Here is a 15,343-nt window from a genome sequence, read left to right on the forward strand (position 1 = left end):
ACTTCTAAGTGAAAACATGCATTATTTGGTTTTCTGTTCCTATGTTAATATGCTAAGGATAATTTCCTCCAGCTGTCCCCGCAAAGGACATGATCTCATTCTTTCTTATGGCTGCATAATGTTCTATAGTGTATAGGTACCACATTGTCTTTAACCGGTCTATAGTTGATGGGCATTTAGGTTGACTCTATGTCTTTGCTTTTATGAACAGTGTAGCTCGATTTTTTTAACCTATGAGAGACTTTCCATTTATATTCATTTTATACTCCTTTCAATATCATTTGGAATGCTGATTCTGTCTTCCCAATATATTTGTCATTTGCAAATTTGGTAAACATACTTCACTGTAAATATTAAGTAACAACAAAATCATATTCCCTTACCCTTCCTTAAAAGGATACTTTATTTTTGTCAGGCCTCTGAGCCCAAGCTAAGCCATCATATCCCCTGTGACCTGCATGTATACATCCAGATGGCCTGAAGCAACTGAAGATCCACAAAAGAAGTAAAAATAGCCTTAACTGATGACATTCCACCATTGTGATTTATTTCTGCCCCAACCTAAGTGATCAGTGTACTTTGTAATGTCCCCCACCCTGAAGAAGGTTCTTTATAATCTCCCCCACCCTTAAGAAGGTTCTTTGTAATTCTCCCCACCCTTGAGAATGTACTTTGTGAGATCCACCCCCTGCCCCCAAAACATTGCTCTTAACTCCACCGCCTATCCCAAAACCTATGAGAACTAATGATAATTCACCACACTTTGCTGACTCTCTTTTCGGACTCAGCTCGCTTGCACCCAGGTGAAATAAACAGCCATGTTGCAGCCATGTTGCTCACACAAAGCCTGTTTGGTGGTCTCTTCACAAGGACACGTGAGACAATTTCTACAATTGAAAATGATTATGGGGGTGAGGGGATCATAGTCTGAAGTGACAATCCTTCAACAGAGACATCTATTGCAAAACAATTAAGAGACAACAAAACTGGAACTATTTTCAGCTTCATTTCTTAGTTCTTCATTGCTACTGTTAAGAATTAAAACTACTTTGAAAACTTTAGAAATATTAAAAGATTTTGAAAAGGCTGATGGCTTTCATTTGTTGTTTCATTTGTTTCATTGTTTCAAAGTTCCTTTCTTTGTGACGTTTTCAAAGAATTTAGTTTTGAAGTGTTTTTCATTCCAGGTATGAGCTTAAAACTTGTATGTTGACTTAAATTACAGTATTTTTTTCTTTTTTTTGAGACCGAGTTTCACTCTTGTTGCCCAGGCGGCTGGAGTGCAATGGCACGACCTCGGCTCACTGCAACCTCCACCTCCTGGGTTCAAGTGATTCTCCTGACTCAGCCTCCCTAGTAGCTGGGATTACAGGCACCCGCCACCACACCCAGCTAATTTTTTATATTTTTAGTAGAGACAGGGTTTCACTATGTTGGTCAGGCTGGTCTAGAACTCCTGACCTCAGGCGATCCACCGCCTCAGGCTTCCAAAGTGCTGGGATCACAGGCCTGAGCCACCATGCCCGGCTCAACTATAGTGCTTTTATTTGCAAATCACTTTCTTTGTTTTCACCCATGTGGCTGTTTGCATAAGGCCATATACATTATGATGTGGATTTTATAAGATTTTTGTATTTCATAGTTGGTAATATTACAAGCAAAATGATGTTGTTTCCTTTGTATTTAGCATTTTTTTCCCATCTTTAACTTTTCTGTGTATTTTTCTTTACTTTTCTCATTTTCTCCCCTAGTTTAGGTCTTTATGTATGATCATTCTAAAAACTGCTGATCCACTCAAACTATTGTGTTCTCTTCCAAGAATAATCTTTATTATGTGCGCAATATAGGAAGGACAGCCAGCTATGCTGAGCTTTTTTCAGTAAACATGGAGATAAGCAGTCACTATTGCTGAATACAAAAGAGGCAATGTTTGTGCTAAAACAGTCCTTTTCTCACTGCCATCTAATTCCTTCTCTTTTTTAATGTAAAATTTATTTTTATCAAAGTAACACATGCACATAGCTTAAAAAGTAAATAGTTCTGGAAGATTTACTGTGACATTTTTAAACTAAAAGTATCTGAGACAGGTTTCAATCAATTTAGAAGTTTATTTTGCCAAGGTTAAGGACATGTCTATGACAGCCTCAGGAGGTTCTGAGAACATGTGCCCAATGTGGTCAGGCTACAGCTTGGTTTTACATGTTTCAGGGAGACAATTTGTACATGTTCTAACTGAAAAGGTAGGACAACCCAAAGCAGGGGCTTCCAGATCATAGGTGGATTCAAAGATTTGATGATTGGCAATTAGTTGAAAGAGTTTATCTATAGACCTGGAATCAATAGAAGGGAGTGTCTGGTTTAAGATAAGGGCTTGTGGAAACCAAAGTTTTTATTATGCAGATGAAGCTTCCAGGTAGCAGGTTTCAGAGAGAATACATTGTGTTAAGATCTCTGTTTTAATGTTAATGCTGGTCAGTTCCTTGATTCTGAAGACTAGAGGATACAGTGAGGCCACCCATGCCCATCAGGGCCTGAACTCCTGTTTTGGGTTAACTCTGGAATGCCATTGGCCAAGAGGAGGAGTCCATTCAGTTGGAGGGGAGGGGCTTCAGATTTTATTTCTGGCTTACAACAAAAACAAAACTCAAAAGTATACTTTTCTATCTCCTTATTTCTCATCCTGTGGTGCCATGCCCCAGAAGCAGCTACTTTCAATTCTCCCTAATCATCATGATATTTACCTCCATACTTCTGAAAAATATGCTCATGTGCCATTTTCTCACCTGTTAATTCTAGACATATTCTATTGACTTCCAACTTTTGAAGATGAGAGTTTATAACCCTACCACATACACATATGTGCACATCCATATTTCTCTTCCTTCTCTGACAAAATTGTTTCATAATCTTAATTTTGTTAGTATTCAGTGCTTATATTATTATGAAGATGGAATTACTTTTACAAACCGAGCCACAGAGTATGCTATAATTATATTTCTTTACAACTTTTCCTTATTCTGTAGTTAATTTAAAACATTTCATGTGTTTTTGATTAATGCTTTCCCTAAGCTTGCCAATAGCACCACAAACCTCCGCTAAACATATACAGACATACTATATTTTATCTATAAAAGTTACATGTTTTTCTTAGAGACTTCTTTCCTTGAGCCTTCTGGTCTCATATTCCATTGTAATCATAGGACTAATGCAGAGCTATTGGAGCTTCTTTCACCAACATACAATTTTCTTCTCTTCTATAGTGGATCTCTGGTTTCCTGGGTTCAACATCTTCTTTCCTGATATATTACCCTCATTGGGAAATACATCTTCCAGAATATTCCAAATAAAAAAAAGCCATAGAAAACAAAATTTTGACATTTTGTGTATCTAGAGTTATGTTTATTCTATTTTCATATGTTACTGATAGTTTGGAAAGGAATACTTTTTCCCAGTACTGCACTCAGAAGCTTTGTGCTAGTCTGCCTAGAAGGGGTGTTGACAAGTGAAAAAAGTATCTTAGTACAGTTTCACCTTGAATTCCTTTAAAATGAGGCTGAGCATATTTGTTTTTACTTTTCTGTAATATGTCATAATCTATTCATATGCTTTATCTATTTTTCTATTTGATTGTTGACTTTTGATTTTTTATTTGTAGGAACTCCTTATATATTAAAGAAATTAGTACACTTCCCTTTTTAAATGGTAGGAATTGCTAATATTTTACACCCATTTAGGCAACTTGGCAGCCTTTTAAAATTTAAAAAAAAAAAACCCCTATCTAGTAATTTTTATTTATAGTATTTATCCAGAAGACATATTCACACATGCAGGGAACATCTTAGAGACAAGGATATTCATTGCAGAATTGTGTGTAAATAGCAAGATTGGAGGCAACCTAAATGTTCATCAATATGATCAAAATAAATAAATCATGATTTACTTATTCAGTGGCGTATTATGCAGGTGTGTATAAATGATGAGGCAGCTCTAAACATACTGATAAGGAAATATCTCTAAGATGTAAATTTTTAAAGTTGAAAATATGTTACAGAATAGTGTGCATAATAGTTACCAATTTTGAATCAAAAGAAAAACTATATATGTAATCAATATATGTCTTTGAACATCTCTTTTTTTTTTTTTTTTTTTTTTTTTTTTTTTGAGACGGAGTCTCGCTCTGTCACCCGGGCTGGAGTGCAGTGGCCGGATCTCAGCTCACTGCAAGCTCCGCCTCCCGGGTTCACGCCATTCTCCTGCCTCAGCCTCCGGAGTAGCTGGGACTACAGGCGCCCGCCACCTCGCCCGGCTAGCTTTTTGTATTTTTTAGTAGAGACGGGGTTTCACCGTGTTAGCCAGGATGGTCTCGATCTCCTGACCTTGTGATCCACCCGTCTCAGCCTCCCAAAGTGCTGGGATTACAGGCTTGAGCCACCGCGCCCGGCTTGAACATCTCTTAAAAAGTATGTAATTAACTGGTAAGATAGTTTGCCTCTGGAACATAGAACTCAGTAGCTGGAGAGCAGGAGTGAAGAGTATATGCTTTTTATTTTTTTGACACCACCTCCAAGCAGATATAGCACAAAGTTTACAGGCACAGTACTGAGAAAAAAAGCATTCCTTTCCAAACTATCAATAACATGTGAAAGTAGAATAAAACATATCTCTAAATATGCAAAATATTAAAAAAAGTTTCCTACGGATTTTTTTTTTTCTGGAACCTTCTGGAAGACTCCAGAAGAGAATTGGATATATTCCCAGTGAGGGAATATATCAAGAAAGAAGATATGGGATCCAGGAAACCAGAGATCAAATATAGAAGAGAACTATATATTGGTGAAAGAAGCCCCAGGCCAGTAGCTATACAGCAGCTTTATTGATATATAATTTACATCCTCTGAAATTTATCAGTATTAAATGTTTAATTCAATGAATTTTAATATATTTACAGAGTTGTACCATCATCTCCACAATCTGGTTTTCAAACATTTCCATCATCCTGAAGAGAAATTTGTGCCCATTTACAGTAATTCCCCATTCCCACTCCCAGCTCTAGGCGACCACTTCTTCACTTTCTATCTCTACATATTTGTCTTTTCTGGAAATGTTGTATATGATTTCATGTCTTTTGAGTGTGTTCGCCTCTATTTTGTATTTTGATCACCTATTCAAAAGTAAAATATTATCTAATTGATCCTATTATTATTCCTTCTTCTCAAATGAAGAAACTACAGGATGAAAAATTTAAATGATGTCTTTGGTAGTATAAGCAGTCAAGAGGTGGGGCTAAGAATAAAATCAGAACATTACGAACCAGATTCTACTTCCTATTTTTATTGAATAAATATTAGTCCTTATTTTGGCCTAGCATACGCTGAAATTTAATCATCGTTCACATAAGTGTAAATCTCTATAAAAGGTCAAAACATTTACCATTCAGATGGGAAAGAACAAATAGTTATACTGAAAAAAGATATGGGTATGAAAATAATACTGTACAGACACTTCACTTTTTATTGCCTTATTTTGTTAGGAATTCATAAACACTAATAGAATCTTGTCATTATATTACAAAGGCTGGCCATCTGCTAATGTTGAGATTAATAATCTACCCCATGGTTAACTCATAAAATCATACAGATTTAGATTTGGATAGGGCTTTAGAAATTTATCTATGACATTTTCCCAGATTTATTCCTGTAGATACTAGCCAATCTTACTACTTTAGTGACATGTTTAACAACCTTTGTGAAAATCTCTATATAGATTTATTTTTATGAATATTGTTGGCTGTTACAATCTAAGCTACAAATTTGTGGTCTGTTCCTTCTCAAATGAATAACAGTAATAACAAAAATAATAAGCATGATGATAACCCTCTTTGCTAAGTATTTACTGTAAGTTTTTAACTGATCTAGGGAGGTGCCTTACATATGTTAAGGTATTTACTTCACAGTCATCTAGGATGAAGGCCCTATTTCCTTTTTTTTTTTCTTTTGAGATGGAGTCTTGCTCTGTCTCCAGGCTGGAGTGCAGTGGCGCTATCTTGGCTCACTGCAACCTCCGACTCCCTGGTTCAGGCTATTCTCCTGCCTCAGCCTCCTGAGTAGCTGGGATTACAGGCACATTTCACCACGCCCGGCTAATTTTTGTATATTTAGTGGAGACGGGGTTTCACCATGTTGGCCAGGATGGTCTCAATCTCCTGACCTCGTGATCTGCCCGCCTTGGTCTCCCAAAGTGCTGTGATTACATACCTAAGTCACCGCGCCTGGCCCAGAGGCCCTATTTTTAATCCTATATTCAGCAAAGGAAAGTTTCCTGGAGAGGTTAATGAACGTGCCTAATGTCACACAGGTATTAAATGAAAGAGCTCAAATCTGAACACAGGCTTTAATGAATATGCTTTTGCGTACACTGTTGCATTAGCCTCATTCCTGACTCATGCTATGCTTTGCCCTCTTGTTTTATTCTTATTTCACTTCATGTCTTAATCTAGTACTTTATGTGCGTTGATTTGTAAATTACCTTGCATTTTTTCTTTTCTTTTTTCTTTTTCTTTTTTTTTTTTTTGAGACGGAGTCTCGTGCTGTCGCCCAGGCTGGAGTGCAGTGGCACGATCTCGGCTTACTGCAAGCTCCGCCTCCCGGGTTCACGCCATTCTCCTGCCTCAGCCTCCCGAGTAGCTGGGACTACAGGCGCCCGCCACCTCGCAAGGCTAGTTTTTTTTGTATTTTTTGGTAGAGACGGGGTTTCACCGTGTTAGCCAGGACGGTCTCGATCTCCTGACCTCATGATCCGCCAGTCTCGGCCTCCCAAAGTGCTGGGATTACAGGCTTGAGCCACCGCGCGCGGCCACCTTGCATTTTTTCAAGAAAGTGTTAGCTTAAATAAGCAAGGAGATTAACTACTGTATGTTTGTGGTTTTGTACTGTATTAGGAAAAAAATAAAGAAAAATGTGTTTTTGTGAACACTGTAATTTCTTCTGCTGCCTAAGGACAAGCTTCCCTCCTCATAGAATGGTTTGTCTTTGCTAAGGTAAAGTGAGAACCAATCAATCAATATTGATCAAGCGAATGTGAGTAATACCGAGAATTAATACCATAGTTCCTGCCCTTTGGAAGCTTGCATATTTAAGTGTTGAGTGAAAACACATGTACGAAACCACAATATGAAAAGTGATTATTAATGGCACCAATAACAGATCCTTTATTTTAAGGTTTAAGGTGAAGGGGGTTATTGTAGGAAATTTGACGTGTGTGTGTGTGTGTGTGTGTGTGTGTGTGTGTGTGTGTGTGTGTGTGTGTTTTCTTTCTTGAGGCGGAGTTTCACTCTTGTTGCCCAGGCTGGAGTGCAATGGCACTATCTCGGCTCACCGCAACCTCCGCCTCCTGGGTTCAAGCGATTCTCCTGCCTCAGCCTCCCGAGTAGCTGGGATTACAGGCATGCACCACCACCCTGGCTAATTTTGTATTTTTAGTAGAAACGTGGTTTCTCCATTTTGGTCAGGCTGGTCTTGAACTCCCGACCTCAGGTGATCCACTTGCCTCAGCCTCCCAAAGTGCTGGCATTACAGGAGTGAGCCACCGCTCCTGGTCTTTTTTTTTTTTTTGACAATCCCATAGGCAAATCAATAATTTGTAAAAATGTGGGTGCTTTGAAGAGTTCTATAGCAAAGTGTTTGGACAAATGCTCTTTAAGGGTCTATCCAATTTAAAAGTAATATTATTTACTGCCGGGCGCGGTGGCTCACAGCTGTAATCCCAGCACTTTGGGAGGCCGAGGAGGGCAGATCACCTGAGGTCCGGAGTTCGAGACCGGCCTCTGGAGGCGGAAGTTGCGGTTAGCCGAGATCGCGACATTGCACTCCAGCCCAGGCAACAAGAGCGAAACTCAAAAATAAATATGTATTTTAAGAATTATATAGACTATAATTTAGTATAGTGAAATTCCAATTAGTAAAGGATAAGCGCTTTGCCTGAAGAAGATATGGAAAAACCCAGAGTATTGAGAGTAACTGGAGGGACACAGGGAGTATTTGTCATTTTTCAGAATTATAAGTGCCTTTGTGCTTGTGTGTGTTGGGGGTGGAGGTGAAGGGTGCAGGAGAAGGATGGGTACTGGCAAAGTCGTTACTCACTGAGCAGATTTTCAAGAAGTAGGTGCCTCTCCCAATTTTGTTGAGCCTCTGGTAAAAACACTTTAAAGTAAAATGTCCACTATAGTATCAAGTAAAAATTGAGACCGTAAGATATAGCAAAGGGAGTCAATTTGCATAGCCCATTTTAATGCTTCTACCTTCTCTAAACAATCTGAAGACTCAGTTGCTCCCACTCCCATCTCCACTTTCCCTTTCATGCCTCCAAATGTTAAACTCCAACTATCGTAGCATTTTAACACATCGCTCCATTTGTGTCTATTTCCACCTAGGGTATCGTGAATATTTTCTACAGTTGCACACTAATCACCAACTGAAGTGAGGATCACATTTTCCTCCACGTGGCTTGGTACTACAGGTCTTGAAGCAAAAGCCTTATATTTCAGTCTGAGGAGTTCTACTTGCTTGAGAAAGTACTGTTGTTACCAAGTGGTCTTGCTCAGTGGGGTAAAGATTTTTGTTTTAGAGGCCGGAGCCAGTCTGCAAATAAAAGATGGCTTAGGAGAAAAGCTATCCAACGTTTTTTCCTTGGCCCGCATAGGTTGACGGTAGCCAAGCTGGTACTTGGCGTGGAGTGAAAAGTGGAGGCTGCTTAGGGGCCGTCCTGCAGTCAGGGAAGAGACAGTGTGGAGGGCTGTTGGGAGGTGTCCCACCCACGCCCCCCAAGGAGTGGAAACCAGAACGCCGCTGTCTGCAGCAGCAGGCCAGGTTCCAGAGGGCGGCAGGCGGAGGGCGGAGGGAGGAAGGCGCGCGGAGGCGCGGAGGAGGCGTCGGCGGCGGCGCCCACTCCCCGTAGTCCCCGCGCCCCGCCGCTCGCCTACCGCTGTCGGGCGCCGGCGCGCTCGGCTCTTTCCGCCGCCGCCGCTGCCGCGCGCTGCCCCGTGCGCCTCGGCACCTTCGGCAATTTCCGTCGGGCCCCAGCCGCCATTTTCTCGCCGCTTGTGTGGCTCGCTGGCTGCGTGGCTCGGTTCTTGTGAGCGAAGCTTTGTCCGGTTCGGCAATGGACGGGTATGTAATCGGGCCGGCGAGAAGGTGTGTGTGAGAGAGGAGTTGGACCGTCCTTCGGCCCTATCCCGGGCCGGGGAGAAACCCTCCCGCGGCCCCTCCCAGGGCTGGGCTGCCGTTACCCAACCCCCGCCCCATCGCACACACCCCTCCCTTTGCTTCCCCCGGCGGGCTTTGGTCGAGAAAATGAGAAGAAAGCGGGCTTGGAGGCTGGGGAGGCACTGGGGCGATGGCGGGGGTGAGGATCCCGGAGTGGGAGCGGGCACCGGCTTGGCGGCGGGGGATGGGGTGGGAACCCCATAACGTCTCGCCGGTCCGTCCCTGCCCCCTCTAGGAGCCATTTCGATCCGTACCCTGGGACCCGACCCTTGGGTTAGCGGTGCCTGTGAGAGCGAGTGGGATGGGCAAAGACAGGCCTTTGGAGTGGGGGAACCTCTAGGGGAAGAGAAGAGAGCCACCCCTTGTGGACCCAGCCGTCCGCAGCCTCTCCGGCCTCGCCCGGCCCGCCGTGGTCGGGAGAGATGCCGGTGGCGGGAGCTCCTGGGAAAGCCTAGTGGGAGCCGCTGGGGAAGGGGGGAGGGCGTGCGGCGGCGGGAGGAAGGGGGAGGGCAGATGTCATACTCCTTTGTTTTCATTTGAGTCTGGTAGTGGGGGCGGGAGGGAGGAAAAATGCCTTTTTGTGGGGACTGAAGACATTCAAGGCTTGGCAAAAGGGCCCAGAAATTAAATCATCTAAAAAGCGAAGTGTTTGAGGCCGACATCAGTCACATGGGCAAAGGCCAACAGCAATGGCAGAAACAAGAGCAGATAGTCAACACAGGGCTATCTCTTTAGCTACTTTGGTCAGTTTCTGGAAAAATGACTACAAAAACCCAGAACCATGCTACATCTTTGCGAACCTGAGTGAAAACAGAATGCTGAGTGAGGTGAGAGGCAAGACTGTGAAATGGTAGGGACCAATGTCTCTCTGACACGCTTCACACCTGAAAAGACTCAGTAATTTAAGTCATCGTTAGAAAGGGGGCAGGCTTAAGGTCGAAAATATAGCAGTATGCAGCTCTTTTGGGAGTGTAAACATAATATCATTTAGCAAATACATTTATTAAAATCAGTGAGTATTTGAAGAATCAAAAATTTGGTTAAGCGCCTAGAGTTTGGTGTTTTTTAAAAGATGTTATAAAGAAGATTTTATAAAAGTTAACACAGTTTTACAGAATTCAAATCGTCCTAGATGTTACCTTAAGATTATTTTCCAGATGAAACAGATCCAGAGAATTTCAGTTTTCCCCCCAGGTCAACACGGCAATTGATGTCAAAACTTGCACCAGAATTCATGTTTCCTGATTCCTGGTTCCTATGGAAACTACTAAAGAGTTTAAGCGTTAAATTATTAATCTCAGTGTATTGGCATTGTGGAAATGGCATAGTGTTTTGGGTTTTGTTCTTTTGGCTATTGAATATGTTGTCAAAAGATACCACGAGGTTACTGAATTTTTGCCTCACGTTTGAAAGTTACTTTTAGAAAACCAGGTTGATAACAGTACAGGTAGGTCACTGACCATCTGTGGTATTTTTTTTCCCCATCTGTGTGTGAGTGGCTGGAAGATTTATGAATGATGAACTATCTTAAAAAGTTGTAGAGCCAAAGAGTGATTAGAAGAATAACAAGAAGTTGAAACTATTTATTTTTTCTTTGCAGAATCGTCACTGAGGTTGCAGTTGGTGTGAAGGTAGGAAAAGATTATGTTTGAAACTGGGATCGTTGGATCTACTGTCATCATAATTACTGGAAAATTTTAGCTTTTGCTTTTGAAAACTATACTGTAGCTAACAAAACCCAAGTGTAAAATGTTTCATTTCTAAAGTTGGACCATATTAACAGTTTGTAATCACCATAAGTTTTTCTAGAACTGGCCATCTGCAAGAATAACCTTTTAAAGTAAGTATGAATGATCAGGAAATTAAAAATGCTTTCATACATGGCTTCTTGTAATATAAAATGATACCCCAATTTTCTGAGGGGAAATAATGATTTTAAATGGATGGTAAGTGGTTTGACCTATATCTTATAATTTTGTTAATCTAAGTTTTTTTTTTTTTTTTTTTTTTTTACTTTTTGTCATATGAAAATGAATATATTTTGGTCAATAAGAAGGCACATTAGAAATGAATTATCCTCATCCTTAAAAAGAAAGTTGTGGAGGCAATTAGCTTCAAATTTGAATCAGAAGTTAAGAGCTGGTTTTTCTATTAAAGAAAGGCTTTATGGTAGAGATCCTTTGGAATCCTTCCTTTTGGCCAAGAAAACTACTCATCGTTTAAACTTTAGTTCTAATGCTTAACATTTTCTTGAGTACTTGCAAGTTTTAATGTCATGATGTATTGTAATTTTTTTTTTTTTTTTTTGAGATGGTGCTTCACTCTGTCGCCCAGGCTGGATGCAGTGGCGCGATCTTGGCCCGCTGCAACCTCTGCCTCCTGGGTTCAAGCAATTCTCCTGCCTCAGCCTCCTGAGTAGCTGGGATTACAGGTGCTCACCACCACGCCCAACTAATTTGTATTTTTAGTAGAGATTGGGTTTCACTCTGTTGGTCAGGCTGGTCTCGAACTCCTTACCTCATGATCTGCCTGCCTCGACCTCCCAATGTTTTGGGATTACAGGCGTGAGCCACCGTGCCCAGCCTGTATTGTCATTTTTCATTTGCAAACCTGTCTGTCCTGAGAGGCTATCTGCTTAGTCCATTGATGCTGACTGTTCAAACATTTTTTGGAATTCTTAAAATTGTATCCATAATGATGTTATGTTCTTTCGAATACTTTTGGGGATGTTACTGTGTTTTCTTGCTTATTTTCTGTCGTCTTACCTATAGTGAACTAGATATTTGTCCATTCTTTAGGCTTGTTTCTTTAGTTCATTTTGTACAGACTGAAGGAGAAATAATAAGCTCTTTTTGGTGATAGTATTTTTCAAGTTGAGTTAGTCATGGGATTTAAAATCAGGAATAGCTAAAGAGTGCAGAATGGTAGATGTTGTAGTTTCCATCCAAACAGATTTCTTCTGTGAATTCTGGAAAATAGTAAATGATACAAGTGTGAGTGTCCACTGTTAGAGGAAAAGGAGAGTAGTTTGTAGATAACGCTCAGAATGAGTAGACAGAAAAAAACTGAGGAGACTAGGAGTAGGATGTCCAGATGTAATGTATTGGTTACACCAGTTTTTTATGTTAGTAATTTGAGGAGAACACTTTAGAAGATGATAAAAAAAAGTTGCAAACCATTTTTAAAAATCCATTGTTTAATATAAAAGTCTGAATAATTAAAGTTAATTTAATTTTCTGGAATAATGGTTAAGAATTTTTGCTTTGGCGTCAGGCCTGTGTACAAGTAGTTAAGTGTTCTTTAAAAACATTTGTAAATTTGCTTTAAAGACACTGATGCATGTTTAAAAAAATTCAAACTGATTGACAGTTTTTTTTTATTTCTTAGGTGTAGGTAATTGTGTTAAAATTTTGTGCCTTTTTACCTGAAATTATTGATATATTACCAGACATATAAACATCTTTATTTACATAATTGGATTTAAACTATTGTTCTGGCCCACATCTTGCCTTTTTTTTTTGGTTTTTTGAATGGGAGTCCCCTCTGTCACCAGGCTGGAGTGCAGTGGCACGATCTCAGCTCACTGCAACCTCCGCCTCCTGGGGTTCAAGTGATTCTCCTGCCTCAGCCTCCCGAATAACTGGGACTACAGGCGCCCGCCACCACGCCAGACTAACTTTTGTATTTTTAGTACTGACGGGGTTTCACCATGTTGGCCAGGATGGTCTTGTTCTCTTGACTCCGTGATCCGCCCGCCTTGACCTCCCAAAGTGCTGGGATTACAGGCGTGAGCCGCTGTGCCCAGCCCGTCTCTTGAGATATAATTTGACATAAAATAAACTACCCATATTAAATATACAATGTTTTGTCTCATACATACTCTTGTGCAACCATCACCACAATCAAGATAATGAACATCAGTCACTCCCCACAATATCATCTTGCACCTTTGTACTCCATCCCTTCTGCTTTTCTTTCCCCAAGCAACCACTGATCTGCTTTCTGTCACTGTAGATTAGTTCACACTTTTTAGAATTTTAGGTAAATGCAGTCATGTGGTATGTACATTTTTGGCCTGTGTTAGTCCACTCAGAATTATTTTGAGATTCACCCATGTTGTGTTTCAATAGTCCATTCTCTTTTATTGCTTAGCAATATTACACTTAATGGCTATACAGCAATTTGTTAATCCATTCAAGTCTTGAGGGACATTTGTTTTCTGTTTTGAGCTATACCTGTACAAGTCTTTGTATGGACATAGGCTTTCATTTCTCTTCGGCGGGGCTATGATTGGAAAGTCTGGATCATGTGGTAGGCATATGTTTAACTTTTTAAGGAACTGCAAACTTTTTAAAAGTAGTTCTACCATCTTACATTGCCATCAGCGGGGTATGAAATTTCCAGTCCCTCCACATCCTTTCTAATGCCTGTTATCTTGTCTTTTTGATTGCAGACATTCTAGTGTATATGAAGTGATATTTCATTGTGGTTTTAATTTGCATTCCTCTAATATCTATGATGTTGAACATCTTTTCATGTGCTTTTTGTCAACTGTTACCTTTGGTGAAGTGTGTGTTTATATCTTTTGCCCAATTTTTTATTTGGTGGTTTATTTTTAATTGAGTTTTGAGAGGTCTTCATTGTGGTTATAAGTCCTTTATCAGATATATGGCCTGCAAATCTTTTCTGCCACTTGTCTTCTCGTTCTCAGCATTGTCTTTTGAAGAGCAACTGTTACTAATTCTTGTGGACTCCAGTTTACCAAGTTTTTCTTTTATGGATTGTGGTTTTGGGGTCTTGCCTGAGCCATTTTTGCCTAACTGTAAGCCATGAAGATTTTTTCCTTCTGTTTGTTAATAATAATAAAAATAATAATAATAATTTTTTTTAGAGACAGGGCCTGACTGTCACCCAGGCTGAAGTGCAATGGTGCAATCATAGCTCAGGATAATCTTGAACTCCTGGACACAAGGGCTCCTGCTTCAGCCTCCCAAGTAGCTAGTACTACGGGCACACAGCACCATGCTCAGCTAATTTTTAAATTTTTTATAGACCTGGTGTCTGTCTGTTTTGCCCAGGCTGGTCTTGAACTCCTGGCCTCAAGCAGTCTTTCTGCCTCAGCCTTCCAAAGTGTTGGGATTAAAGGAATGAGCCGCTGCCCTTGGCCACCTTTTTTTCTAATAGAAGTTTTATACTTTGGTTTAACATTTAGGTCTCTTTCATTTTGACTTAATATTTTGAATATGGTACAAAGTGTGGGTCAGAAGTATTTGGTTTTGCATGGGGACATCCAGTGTTTACAGCATTATTTGTTGAAAAGACTATCCTTTCTCCATTCACTTGGCTTTGCAGCTTCATGAAAAATCAGTTATCTCTGTATGTATGATTATATGTCTGTACTCTATTCTTTTGTATTGACCCATTTTCCTTTAGATGTTAGAAACATACTGTCTTAATCATTGTAGCTTTATATCAAGTCTTGAAACCACTTACTTAGTCTTGGCCTTCCAACTCTGTTCTTTTTCAAAGTTGTTTTTAACTCTTCTGAGTCCTTTGTATTTTCATATGAGTCAGTTTTTACAAAAACTGCTTGGATTTTACCGGATTTGACTTGAATCTGTAGAGCAATTTGGGGAAAATTGTCATCTTAACAAGTGAGTCTTTCTAACCATGACTACAGTTGATGTCTCTATTGGTCTTTAATTTCTTTAAGCAGTGTTTTTTTTTCAGTGCACAGGTTTTGTGCATTGTTTGATTAGATTTATCCATAAGTATTTTATGTATTTTGATGTTATTGTAAATGATATTTTAAAAATGTAATTTCCAGTGGTTTACTAGTATATAGAAATGATTATGGCATATCGCTCTTGTGTTCTGATCCTTTGCGAAACTCATTTAGTAGGTCTAATAGTTTTTTTTATATGTCCCATCAGATTTTCTTGAGAGGGAGTCTCAGTCACCCAGGCTGGAGTGCAGTGACACGATGTTGGCTCACTGCAACCTCTGCCTCCTGGGTCAAGAAATTCTCCTGCCTCAGCCTCCCAAATAGCTGTGACTACTGGTGCATACCACCATGCCTGGCT

At 40.2% G+C, this 15,343-nt stretch overlaps 1 protein-coding gene across 2 annotated transcripts in view; it reads left to right on the top strand.

Annotated features, from left to right (window-relative positions):
* The window catches only part of PTBP2 (polypyrimidine tract binding protein 2), an 843,808-nt gene that overhangs the window by 741,691 nt on the left and 86,774 nt on the right, over positions 1–15,343 (top strand). Inside the window, exons 2-3 of one of the 2 annotated variants that reach the window (XM_050807386.1) lie at positions 9,076–9,164; positions 10,861–10,891. In XM_050807386.1, the coding sequence (XP_050663343.1) occupies positions 9,157–9,164; positions 10,861–10,891 (39 nt within the window). In that variant the 5' untranslated portion in view covers positions 9,076–9,156. Of the gene's footprint in view, positions 1–9,075; positions 9,165–10,860; positions 10,892–15,343 lie in introns of those variants that run through there. The other variant, XM_050807397.1, reaches the window with a different exon arrangement.

This window comes from Macaca thibetana, chromosome 1, assembly GCF_024542745.1.
Source record: "Macaca thibetana thibetana isolate TM-01 chromosome 1, ASM2454274v1, whole genome shotgun sequence".
NCBI lineage: Eukaryota > Metazoa > Chordata > Mammalia > Primates > Cercopithecidae > Macaca > Macaca thibetana.